Source organism: Cricetulus griseus, chromosome 10 (genome assembly GCF_003668045.3).
Source record: "Cricetulus griseus strain 17A/GY chromosome 10, alternate assembly CriGri-PICRH-1.0, whole genome shotgun sequence".
Classification (NCBI taxonomy): Eukaryota; Metazoa; Chordata; class Mammalia; order Rodentia; family Cricetidae; genus Cricetulus; species Cricetulus griseus.
The window spans coordinates 28,824,614-28,837,411 of NC_048603.1; the positions used below are offsets into that span (position 1 = coordinate 28,824,614).

The following is a 12,798-nucleotide window of genomic DNA, read 5'->3' on the forward strand; positions in this document are numbered from 1 at the left end:
ATTCTAAACAGCTGTGCATTTGCTTCTGGGGGAGGCAGCATCCCACTGAGAAACGAGAGCTTTACTTCATAGAGTCCTTTTGTCTCACATTTCTGTGAAAGAATCCTTATTTTAGGGATGACAGAAAGAGAAAAGGGTGGTAATCACCTGAAAACAACCTCGGTTCTTTCCTCGATGTTCAGCAGTTGTATTGTAAAATGAATGTCTTGGGGGGTGGTTATGTAACCCTACTCACAGACAGATGTACTATTTATGGTATTCTACAACGGGTAGATTTTTCTAGCTCAGTTTAAGTTTTTCATCTACAATATACATGGCTAGATGATTTTTTTTTTTTTAAGAAAAAGCTAATGCCCACAGTAAGTAAAAGTAGCAGGATCTGAGTTTTCTTAAAGTCAGTTGCTTTACTGTATTAGCCTGTACAAAACAAACATTACATGCAATAATTTCCTGTTATTCCTAAGCAGAAAGGCAGGGGAGTGTGCATTAAGAAACATCTGTTAATTTTTCACGCACATAGCTGCATATGTAAAAGCAACTGTACGCCAATAGTGTGTTTGGTTACCTTAAAAGAGACTCTGTGAAATGGAAGACAGAAGGAAAATAAAGTGATTTTATCATTAGTGTGGTAGTTATTTCTTACGGTAGAATTTAATAGGTTAGTACATTAGTGTCTAGTTGAGCGCTGCAACCTCTTGGCAATACCAGGTCAGCCCCTGTTTCAGCTGTGCTGCCACTGGCCCGGGAGCTCCTGGGTACCCCGAGGCTGGGTGCAGTCCAGGCTTGCGTCACCCACCAGGTTCCCCAGAAGGCTGAGGGATGTTAAGCTCTGAGCAGGACTATCTTTGCTAATATAATGTATATCTCACAATAAATTCTTCTAATTGTTAAATAAAATTACAGGGCCACATTCAAATACTTTCATGGGTTTGACCCAAAGCATCTGTTTAAAATATGATTTTGAAATCTTGGTACAGAAGGATCAATTAACTAAACTCTACTAACTCAATTGAGTTCTTTGCTGTTTCTAAAGAGTGTTCTTTTTGTTTTTGTTGTTTCTTGCGAGTGTGTTTATCTAGTCCCATTTATGTCGTGTTATAAATCCCTTTTTGGTGCATGGCTTTTTGTCCTCTAATATAACTAACTTATTTTGCCTGCAGCATGGTTTGCATTTTGTACTCTTTAACGTATTTCTGTGAATTTCATTATACACATCTGATTTTTTTGTTCCTATTAAAAACTAAATAGATTTTCATTATGCCTGGAATCTTAGTCTGTTTAAAACATCAGGTTTGTCTTTGTTCTCCCTCCTGAGTTCCTTAGTAGATTGGTTGTAGACTTAGTAGACTGCTGGCTCTCCTCCCTGGGGGGAAGCTGGGTGGATCTGGAGGAGGCTGTGTTCAGAAGGCCAGGCACCGACTCTAGACAGTTATCTGCCCTCTCAGCTGCTTTGCTACGTAAACTTCCTAAAAATGATTTAAAAAATGTCTCTCTTGATGTTTTTTTACAGTCATGGCAATAGGCTGAAATAAACAATTACATTAAGAATTATTTTGTGATGAGAGCACAACACCAAATAGAGTTGGTACTAAGACACTTGGGTTTTTCAAACGTCTGTCATTTCAAGCTTAGAGTTACATGATATAAAGTGTGGTTAAGTTTAAGGAGTGTTCAGTGTTAAAATAGCATCCTAGTTTCTATTAGATAATAAAGGTTATTGTATGCCGTGGGACTGCAATCCTGCTTCCCAGAGCCAGTTGCTATAAAAGTATTTTATAATTCAACAGTGGCGAGTAAAACATGGGAGTTGTAACTGCCTCCCTTACATTTCTCTTACTACAGTCCTTTGATTCAGTCTTCAGATATGCCTTGTAGGACAATTGGAAAAGAAAAACACCAACAAGCATAGCTTATTCTAAAAATCCTATAATTTATTAATATTAAAAAAATTATAATTAGAGGAAATATGAAAAAGGAGATATTATAGGTTAAATCTTACAGTAACCTTGGTTTCTCTTTATTTTGCTTAGAGGCTCACCATTTAAAAGAAATTGATCATTGGAGCTTGAAAATATTTAAATTTCTTTCTTACTCTTATTTTTTCTACATCTCAAAACATGAAAACACTATCAGGTTTGACCTAAAATAAGAGCTGGGCTCAGTGTGCTGTGGCCCCAGAGCAGCCAAGGCTGGAGACCACCGTCTCCGTCTAGCCTGGACAGGACAGCGAGCCCTCCACGCCAAGGGACGGGGTAGGAAAGCAGCCTGGTGGCTTCATTGGAAATGCTTTTCCTGGGACATTTGATAGCTTTAGAGCAGTCTTAAATATGTGTCTTGCTTTTATTTTGGGTTCAATGACACCACAAGGAAACATCACTTAATGACTTTTCTAAAGAACATAGAAGATTTAGGTGTAAATCCTAAGTGTATAAAAAAAACAACTAATAAAAGTATCCAATAAAGAATTAATCTGCTGTACAGTTGTCCAAGTTAGACAGAAAATCTCAAATTAAAACATTAATGAATTTTGTTGTAAAAATCATTTTGGCAAAGGAAGATTGGACATAAACAAATACTATTTTCTCTTCTCTGGATAATTATATATTCACTATATTTGTTTTTGTGTAGTTCATATTACTAAAACTTTGCTGGGAACACATTTTTATGTGACTTTTATTAGTCTTTGAAAGCAGTAGTAGGGTACATAGTCTTTTGCCATTGGAATAAACTGTGTTGGGAATTTGCTGTCAGAAAATTGTTTCCACAAGTAGGGTAAGGGTTTGATGGTTTCATAACTAAAATTGTTTTTTCTTCACTGGGGAAAATGTGATTTCATGAAAGACACAGCAGAAACAATTGAGACCCCTGGGCTTTACTCAACCGTCCTTTTGTTGGTTTCGACCCCTTTTGGTGATTATGACACTTCATCGATTCAGCAGTTAATAATGAGATCAGGTGCAAAAGCCATATTTGAGATGTGAGTTGTCATCTTGACTAACAGGTCACACGTGCAGACTCAATTCTGTAAGACATCCGAGTGGTCGATAAAAACAAGGGAGAGAAATACTGCCTTAACAGTAAGGGAAGGTAACGCGCATATGCTGAGTGACCACATGTCAGAGATGCTATGTTAGCATGGCATGCTGGATCTGCCCCAGACTGCTCCGTGTGTGTGTGTGTGTGTGTGTGTGTGTGTGTGTGTGTGTGTGTGTGTGTGTGTATGTGTGGTGTGTGTGGTATGTGGGGGGGTGGTGTGTGGTGTATATGCATGTATGTGGTGTGTGTGTTTGTGGTATGTGGTATATGTGTGTGGGGTGTGTGTATATGGTATGTATGTATGTCTATGGTGTGTGTGTGTGTGTGTGTGTGTGTGTGTGGTATATGTAGTGTGTGTGTGTATGTCTGTGTGTGTGTGTGTGTGTGTTATATGTAGTGTGTGTGTGTATGTCTGTGTGTGTGTGTGTGTGTGTGTGTGTGTGTGTGTGGTGTGTATGTATGTTCTGTGTGTGCATGTCTGTGTGGTGTGTGTGATATGTGGGGGGTTGTGGTGTGTGTGGTATATATGCATGTATGTGGTGTGTGTGTATAGTGTGTGTGTTTGTGGTATGTGTATGTCTATGGTGTGTGTGTGTGGTGTGTGTGGTGCGTGTGTGTGGTGTGTGTGGTGTGTGTGGTGTGTGTGTGTGGTGTGTGTGTGGTGTGTGTGTGGCGTGTGTGTGTGTGGTATGTATTTATGTCTATGGTGTGTGTGTGGTGTATGTGGTGTGTGTGGTGTGTGTGTGTGGTGTGTGTGGTGTGTGTGTGGTGTGTGTGTGTGGTATGTATTTATGTCTATGGTGTGTGTGTGGTGTATGTGGTGTGTGTGGTGTGTGTGTGTGGTGTGTGTGGTATGTATGTATGTCTATGGTGTGTGTGTGTGGTGTGTGTGTGGTGTGTGTGGTATGTATGTATGTCTATGGTGTGTGTGTGTGGTGTGTGTGTGGTGTGTGTGGTGTGTGTGGTGTGTGTGTGGGGGGTGTTTCGAGGATGACTTTGCTTCCTTGAGAGAAAACAGTGCCTCTGAATCTGTCATTTTTTTCTATGATAATCCCTTTCTGATTTCTGAGAGTTAAGCACTAAGCCCCGGGACTTGTGTTCGCAGGTAGATTCTTAGAGTAGGCTTGTCCTTTGCTTTGTCACAGAGACTCATCCAATGCCAAGACAGTGAAGAAGTTCCTTAAACTCTGAGACCCGTTGTTCTGAAAGCTGTTAGTGTTTTTGTTTTTTCTCCTCACAAAGTGGCACTGATTGGCATTAGGACTGTTGCTCCAGCCTGTTCTTCAAGTGTCCGCTGTGAGGGATAAGCCAGACTTGTGTCTGCTCCCGCAGTACAACAGCATATCCCCTCTGTCACGCAGGCCTCATGGAGGCTCTGACCTGAAGCACAGTGGGATGGATGCCTGCCTTGCTTACAGGCGGCTCCGCTCCTGTAGAGCACACTCTCATACACATTTCCACTGTAATCTGGGTTTTTATTTAAAGGGTACATTTCAGTGTCAGTGGTAAGACATTTTAATCAGAGTCACATTTCAGCTGTGAGTTATGGGTAAAATCTAATGGGAGTATCCTGGGGTTCTTGAAGCAAATGTGAGCGCTAAAGTGGAAATGTTTGCTTTACGGTGGTTAGGTCATAGAGTGCAGGCTCAGGTAGAGGGTTACTGTCCTCATTCTGGTATATGTCTTTGTATCTTATCTGTCTGTCTGTCTGTCTGTCTGTCTGTCTGTCTGTCTGTCTGTCTATCGAGACAAGGTTGCTCTACATAGCCCTGGATGGTCTCAAACTCTGAGAGATCCACCTGCCTCTGCCTCCCAAGTGCTGGGATTGAAGGTGTGCGCCACCATGCCTGGTTTTATTCGTTTCTTATTTATCTGAGACGGGGTCTCACTGTATAGCCCTGGCTGGTCTGGCACTCACAGATCCGAGTCGCTACCCTCACTCAGTGCAGTGTAGGCATTAAAGGCAGTTCACTAGATGCTTTAGGCAGCTGGAAGAGCTTCGGCCAATGAAAAAGCTTCTTGGATATTTTCCAGTATAGCAAAGTGAAAAACCTAATTAACTGGAGTTCAGTTCATTAGAACCTAACCTACAGTTAGTAATTTCCTCTCCCATCGGATGCCACTGTAGATACGGAAGAAAAAACAACTAAACAATTGGCTGAAAATTCAAAGGCAACTCTTAAGAACATAACCAAGGGGTTCTGGAACCTTAGTGCCAAGCAACATGTGGGTGCAGCTGGGATGATTTCTCTGCTGTCTCGGGTGATTGGCACTGTGCTGTGTGTCTGCCATCGAGCTCTAATGGCTGAGTAGCAAAGCGGGTGGGGCGGAGGGGCTGAGCCTCAGGCTCCAGCTTCCTGGGTGGCCTGCATTCTTCTCAAGCTTCTGTGTCTCATTTCCCTTTGTCCCCCTCTTGTCTAATTGCCATTTTCTTTACATGAACAGAGTATAATGCTCACATATTTATATAACAGACTCAAAAGCATCTGGGTTGAACAAAGTTTTATTTCTGGAATAGGAAATGTTCTTTTCTGATACACGTGTGGTTTGTGTGGCGGCTCCCTTCAGTTTTACATCTCTTAGATAAGTAGTAGCTCAGCACCAGAGAGGATTCTGACGGGGTACAGTGTACATCTCAGCCCTCAGGGAATAGAAATGAGCCATTCCTCAGGGAGCTGCAGGGTGGACAAGCTGACCGGCTTTCCTGGCTGGTTTGGTCACTTAGAAAACGGGTACTCCATTCTTACATTTTTAAAAAATTAACTTTTATTTTAGATGTATTATTTTATGCGTATGGTGTTTTGCCTATATGTACGTCCATGAGCTATGTCTATGCATTTCTTGTAGAAGTCAGAAGAGGTTGTCAGAGCTCAAAAGGCTGGAGTTACAGTGACTGTGAGCCATGAGTGGGTGCTGAGAATTGAACCCGTCTGGAAGAGCAGCCAGTGCTCTTACCCACTGAGCTGCCTCTCCAGCCCCCTTTTGACATTTTCAGAAACCAGTCCCCCCTCTTCTCTCTCCTCCCTTCCTTCTTTTTCTGAGACCCTATTCTCTGTGTAGCCCTGGCTCTCCCAGTACTCACTCTGTAGAGCAGGCTGGCCTCGAACTCACAGACATCCGCTTGCCCCTGCCTCCCGAGTGCTGAGATTAGAGGTGTGTGCCACCACTGCCTGGTAGAAGTTAGTTTCTTAATATTAAAGTATTTTAGTATTTGTATTATTACAAATTAATGTGTTCATGAAGGAAGTTGGTCTATACTTTTCAGTTTTCCCCCTCCCTTTGGTTTCAAAGATTAATCCTCCCAAGACCTGAACCTAATTTTTTTTGGGTGGGGGGGTGGTTTCGAGGCAGGGTTTCTCTGTGGCTTTGGAGCCTGTCCTGGAACTAGCTCTTGTAGACCAGGCTGGTCTTGAACTCACAGAAATCTGCCTGCCGGGATTATAGGCGTGCACCACCAACACCTGGCCCGAACCTACATTTTGTTCCTGACACACAAGTACTTTATCTCTGAACTAGATCTCTAGCCCTGTAACTTTCGATTTTGATTTTATTTGTTGGGCTTTGTTTTTAGTATTTGGTTCTCAAAATGTGCTGGAAAATATTTCTCCACGGTGTTCTTCAGCTCGTTGCTGCTTTGACCAAATGTACGAAAAAGAACCTAAGGAAAAGATTTGTCTTGGTTCAGTTTCAGATGGCTCAGTCTGTGTCTGGCTGGCCCCATTGTTTTGGGTGATGGTGAGACAGGTCACCATCATGGCAGAAGGACATGAGCAAAGCTGCTCACCCTGTGGTGGCTGGGAAGCAGAGGCTGGAAGGGGCTGGGCAAAACCATTGTAATGGCATTGCTTTCAAAATGTAATTTCTGAGTGGCTGTGGTGGTACAGGGCTCTTATTTCAGCACTGGGAATGTAGAGTCAGGAAGACTGGGGATACGAGGCCAACTTGGATTGCATAATAAGACCACCTCTAAATAAAGAAACAAACTAATCTAAGTATATTTGAGAGTCTATTTTTCTGCTGTCAGTATTGGCTTGTTTGTATGTTACGTCATCCAGAGTTTCCATTTGAAGACAAGTGATTCTATCTACAATAGATGCAAATGGGTTCCCTGCAAATGGGTGATGCCATGACTTAAATAAAAAAGAACCCATGTGTGCGACCCCCAGCATATGGCTGAAGCTGCTTAGCCCCTAACCTTGTAATTTACTCCAAACCAATATTCTTTCAAATGGATAATTTTGATCAACTAATGGAAACATGTCTTAGCATTTTGTAAGTCTGTTGCTATACAGTGGTAACTAACTCTTATTCCATCCCCTCTCTTCCCCTTTAGAAAAGTTGGAAGCTCTACCGCCCACTCCAGGACAGCTGAGATATGGTAATGGCTCTATAGTTGTTAAATTGATACGCATTTCTCTTGTGGACCTGAGGGAGCTGTTTCTTATAATTACTGCAAAAGTCAATAAATCAAACCTTTCCGATAGGATGGATTATCCCAGTTTTTCATGGAGGAGTACTTTCTAAACTTGGCTGAAGACATCACAGTATGGGATAGCTATTATTTTTTAAATGTTCTTATCTAGTAATAAAAGTAAATTTCTTCAAAGTTGTCTTAATTTGCAGGAAAATATGTGTTATATTTACTTCTTGGGTAAAATTTAAATTAGGTAATTGCAGAACTTAATTTTAGATTCAGACTAAGTGTTCTCTGATGCAGAAAGTGTTTCTGGTAGCGTTTGTAGCTGTAAGAAAGCAAGAGTTCGTTTGAGGAGAAAGAAGCCTCATTTAATTTGCTAGCAATTGCTTAGCTATAGAATCGTGTTTTCCAAAGGGAATGGAAGAAATAGCAAATTAGTAGGAGACAATTCTTCACTGGAAGACCAATTCAAACAACCAGGAAGAAACTTGTGATGGTCCTTTTCCCTCTCAAAGGTATAACTATGTTAGGAATTAGTAACTTTCCTCCAACACCCAAACATTTGAGACTTCTTTGAGATCTCTCTTGCCAGGTAATCTTCCCTGATTCTCCCAGCCCAGATTCCTAACCCTGTACTGATAGTGCATACAGAACTCTTCTCATTTTTTGTAGGTGATGTTGACATTAACAGCTTATGTGGTTAGGTTTCTGTGTCTAAATGTGGAAACCAAGTTTTATATGTCTCTATATCTCAAGTTCCAAAGTAGGGTGCCCAGTGCATACTTTTTCTTTGAGAAACTTCATTTTCTCCCTTTGAATTAAAAGTAGCTTTTTATTTATATGGCAGATTTATTTAAATGTAAACATAAAGATCTACTTCACAGTTCATTAGTTGCTTGGTGTGGCTCTATGCCTTAGCTTTACTGACTATTGGTGCAACCTGGATGCCATTAACACCTTGCTTTCAGGTATTTCTAATTGGCTAATTTTAGAGATGTCATTACATTCTTCAAATACTAAGTCACCTCAGCTGATTTCTTGGTTATTTTGCCATATTTGTGTTTCAGAAACCACGGAGAAGGCTGTGTCTAGATACCTCTAGACAGGTTTTCCTTCACTGTGTGGCTTCTTTGGGTGACTTTAAAATTTCCAGTGTACATCTTTGCCTATTAAGTTTATGTTGTAGTTGGCAGGTGGGATTGTGTATGTGTTTTGGAAGCTGCTCGCTGTAAAAAGTCACGGGTTCAGTCGGAGCCCAGTGGACTTCGCTGAAAAGCCAGAGAAGTAAGCTGGTTTCTTGAGCTGATTCCCACTTCATGAGTGTGGCGGTTGGCTTTTACCATCGTGATAGCTTTCAAAGCAGTAGTCACAATGGCGTATCCTGCTCTTCCATCAGGAACATTGTTACCGTGACAAGCAGAGACCAGAAATGACCGGTTATATCTACTGTGTAACTATCATAGTCTATTCATGATGGTACAGATCATTACGCTGAAGATGATATTTCTCTAATTGCAGTTGTGGGTAGAAGTGTTAATTTTTTGAATTACTGACTACTAGCTTTCCCTGATGGCGCATAGAATTTCATTCTCATAACTTCTGGATTAGATTTGATTACATTGCATATTCAGCTGTATTAAAAGATAAAAGAATCTGAAGTCACTCACCAGTGTAGTCAGGTGGCTTAAGGGAGGGCTTTTTAATATCAAACTCAGGTGTTTGATGCTCCTTGAAGACCGTTGTCGGTTGGGCTGACGTTGGCTGTGCCTGAGGCTGTAATGACAAATAGATAGTCCTTCCTGTTCCCAGCTTTTTACCTGTTCACAGTATGCCTCCAGTTGCCTAAATGTGGAATTAGCTTCTTTTCCAGGTTCGTGGCCCTCAGCTATTTACTCAGCATTGTACAGCCTGCTGAAGATGCAAGTTTGAAAAAAAAAAATGAGGCTAGATTATAAAAAGGAAAACATGTTTTTCCTGCTTTGACTTTTAATATCCCAGGTTTCAGGTTATGTATCAGATAGATGAGGTGAAGAGTGTCTTTGGTAGGAAGAGGCCTTTAAGCCACGGTTTGATATCGAGCAAATACCGGTTTTTAGTTTTCAATAGAATTTAGATGTCAGATGAAGGCAATCACCATTTCCTAAAAAGCAGTCACATTGCTTCCCTGGAATTTTAAAAATTCTTGTTGCAAATGCAGAGGCCAGCACTGCTGTGCCAGTCCTCTGGCACAAGAGAAAGAAATAGACTATTGTGGGTGGGGTTAAGTGGGGCCATCACATGTTTACAGATGTGCTCTCCCTTGAACTGTGTGTATCTGCATTGCTCGTAAGCAAACATAAAGGCCTAAGATTGCTCTTCTGTGTTACGTATTCGTGTTTTGTCTCCCAGCATAGCTTCTGTAAGTAAACTTGCAGCAACAACAGGGTCTGTGATTGTTATCAGGTCTCTTTAGAAGCTTTAATTACACAGCCTGCTTTGGTCATTCTGAAGTTATCAAAGTTTTAAAATATATTTTTCTGTGTTTTGATGTTTTTCAGTATTCTTCCACAATGCGATACCTTTCATAGGGTTTGGCTTTTTGGATAATGCAATTATGATTGTTGCAGTAAGTCTTCTCACCACTTCTATTTTGAGTTAATAAATAAATTAGTATGCTCTACATATTCCTAATAATTTATGTATTATACCTAACAAGTTAATTAACAATGAGCAAGTTCAATTTTAGAGTATCATGTGTATTAATCATAAAACTTTTGGCAAAGCATGTAGACAAACACTTATGGTTTATATAATTCTGTTCTGTTTTAACATTTTTATTAACCACAAATGTATATAAAATGTCTGGTGTGTTTTAGTTTTGTCGGTACTTGCCATCACATATAGAGGGTTTTGATTAGTTCCTTGTCATAGTCTAGGCTTTAGTCTCAACATTTAATCCAAGATGTCTTAAGATTCACTCAACAGTATCCTCTGCCTTTGTTGGATTGTGTAGTCTTATAAAGAATTCCTTTTTGCTGTGACCACTGCAATCTCAGGAATGCCTGCCTTTGCCTTTCTTATATTAATGACATCTCTTTTAGTGGACACCAGTATTTGGTACACTTTCCTAACAAAGTAATGATTAAAACACAAGTATTTTAAGACTTTCCCAGTGTTGATTTACTTTTATTTTATATAAAGATAATGATTTTCTCATAGTTCAGTCAAGGCAATTGCTAACTTTTAAACGTGCCTTTAGGATGCTTCATGCAGCCGTCTTTCCTGGATATTAGCAGTAAAAAGGTGGAAGGCTACCTAAACCCTTGAAAGAGGAGAAAGTATAAATTACTTATTGCTTTCTGGGTATCAGTTTGGGCATCCGGGTGGATTTTTTTTCTTAGACTTATTTGGAAAGAAATAATGCTTCTCTGAATTAGAACACTGAGAATTTACTGTGAGCCTCCCAGGGTCTAACTATAAGAATTTTCTACTAACTGTTATTGAAGAAACTACTCAGGATGTGGGAGAGGAGAAGGGTTGGGTGGGAAGGTAGGGGAGATTGAAGAGAGCTTATTTTTGGTATTTTAGAGTTTACCTGTACTATGAATGAACATAAATAGATTTAGTTATAAAATAGAGATTTAAAAAGTATTTTACCTCATCATTTTATAGGCTGCAGGTGTTGTTTACCGTATCTAAGTCAGTTCATTTGAAGTGATTTGGTTGCTACAGGGTCTGTCCATCCTTGCATCCAGATAAATGAGGACCTGGTCCCTGAGGGTCCAGCTGTGCCCGGTTTAAGCAAGGTTCAGGGGCTACTGTTGAGAGTCACAGAGTGACTCTGGTCTGCGCACAGCTTGGGGTCATAAACACCTTCGCAGGGTTTTTTGGTAGCGTGCTGTGGCAAAGTCCAGACTTCCCAAAGCTGTTGCTCATTAAGTTAGTGCCCCTAAAATGTAATTCTAGAATAGTCATTTTTTTTAGGATTATGATGCTTTCCTAGCATCATACAATTGAATACAATTGATCTGCGTATACACACACGTCCGAAGAGTATTTAAGTATTTAAAACTGCACTGCTCTTCTCAGGCTGCTCACATTGAGTTGGCTAAATTACTGCTATTAACGCAAAGCGCACCTGCTTGTAATAAAAGCTCCTCGATGTTGAGTTTATAAGCCATAGTTGATTGTGTGCCCGGGAGCAGGGTGCAGAGCACCTCTGTGCTAAATATTTCACTTTCCCATTATTTCCCTTGACAGTTCAGTGCTCCAGCCACCATTGTAACAAACTTCCTTAATAAGGCACGCCTTAAACACCCAGTTGTCGAAAACTGCCCTCTGCAGTATTGGCAGTTGTGGAGATGTACACTCTGACAAAGGGGTGTAGGGAGCAGTTGTGGGGACCTACGCTCTGACAAAGGGGTGTAGGGAGCAGTTGTGGGGACCTACACTCTGACAAAGGGGTGTAGGGAGCAGTTGTGGGGACCTACACTCTGACAAAGGGGTGTAGGGAGCAGTTGTGGGGACCTACGCTCTGACAAAGGGGTGTAGGGATAGTCTGAAGAGTGAGGAGTATGGAAGCTAATGGCTTCTTAGATCTTCTCAGACCCTTCTTATAATGAGCTCAAGAGGACCAAACCCAGCAGAGCACATCAGGGACTGCAGTCACTTCCGTTTTGTTAGTTTGTGCCCTTCAGAACTCTGCCTCAGTGTTTCAGAGTAGAACGGTTTTCCAGACCCGAGAGTCTCAACTCCAAATTAGCAATAACGTGTTTACACTGAAACCCAGTTTCAAGGGTGTATCCCCCTGGATACAGTTTTTACAGAATGAGAATTTTAAGTCACTGACTTCAACACCAATTAACAGTGATGGTCTCGATTACCCCTGTAATAGAAGGTTATTTCAGAGAGGGTGACAGTTTCCAGTGAGGTGATTTATTTGACTCCAGACATTAGAATAGCTATGTGATACAATGGAAGAATCTCATGACTGTCCTAGCAGCAGTGTGGGTTTTTTCCGGTTTTTTTTTTTTTTTTTTTTTTGCCCCTTTATCACACTTCACCTTGTGGAGCAGATGTGAGTTTCTCAGACAGGACAAAGTTGAGTCTTCTGACCTGTCTTGCTGCACATTCCTGGCTGCTGCCCTCTTTGTAGTCATGAACGAGTTTCTGTATAGCCAGTTAGAATAGGGGGAAGTAGGCTTAGGAATACTCAGCCTTAGGTTATATAACTTATTACACTTTTATATTGCTGGATTGCTTTTTATAATTTATATTTTAGTCATTTGGGGAATTGCTTTGTTTTACAATTCAATTTAGGATAGATCTTTTAAAAGAATAGATTAATTGTAAGATAAGTGTAATTA

At 40.8% G+C, this 12,798-nt stretch overlaps 1 protein-coding gene across 2 annotated transcripts in view; it reads left to right on the plus strand.

Moving 5' to 3' along the window:
• Positions 1-12,798, plus strand: part of LOC103160192 (transmembrane protein 65) — a 42,204-nt gene that overhangs the window by 19,694 nt on the left and 9,712 nt on the right. For both annotated transcript variants that reach the window (XR_004771265.1, XM_027431635.2), the window contains exons 2-3: positions 7,370-7,414; positions 9,991-10,058. Coding sequence is in view for 1 of the 2 variants with exons in the window: in XM_027431635.2 (XP_027287436.1) it covers positions 7,370-7,414; positions 9,991-10,058 (113 nt within the window). In the remaining variant the exon portion in view is untranslated. The remainder of the gene's footprint in view (positions 1-7,369; positions 7,415-9,990; positions 10,059-12,798) is intronic.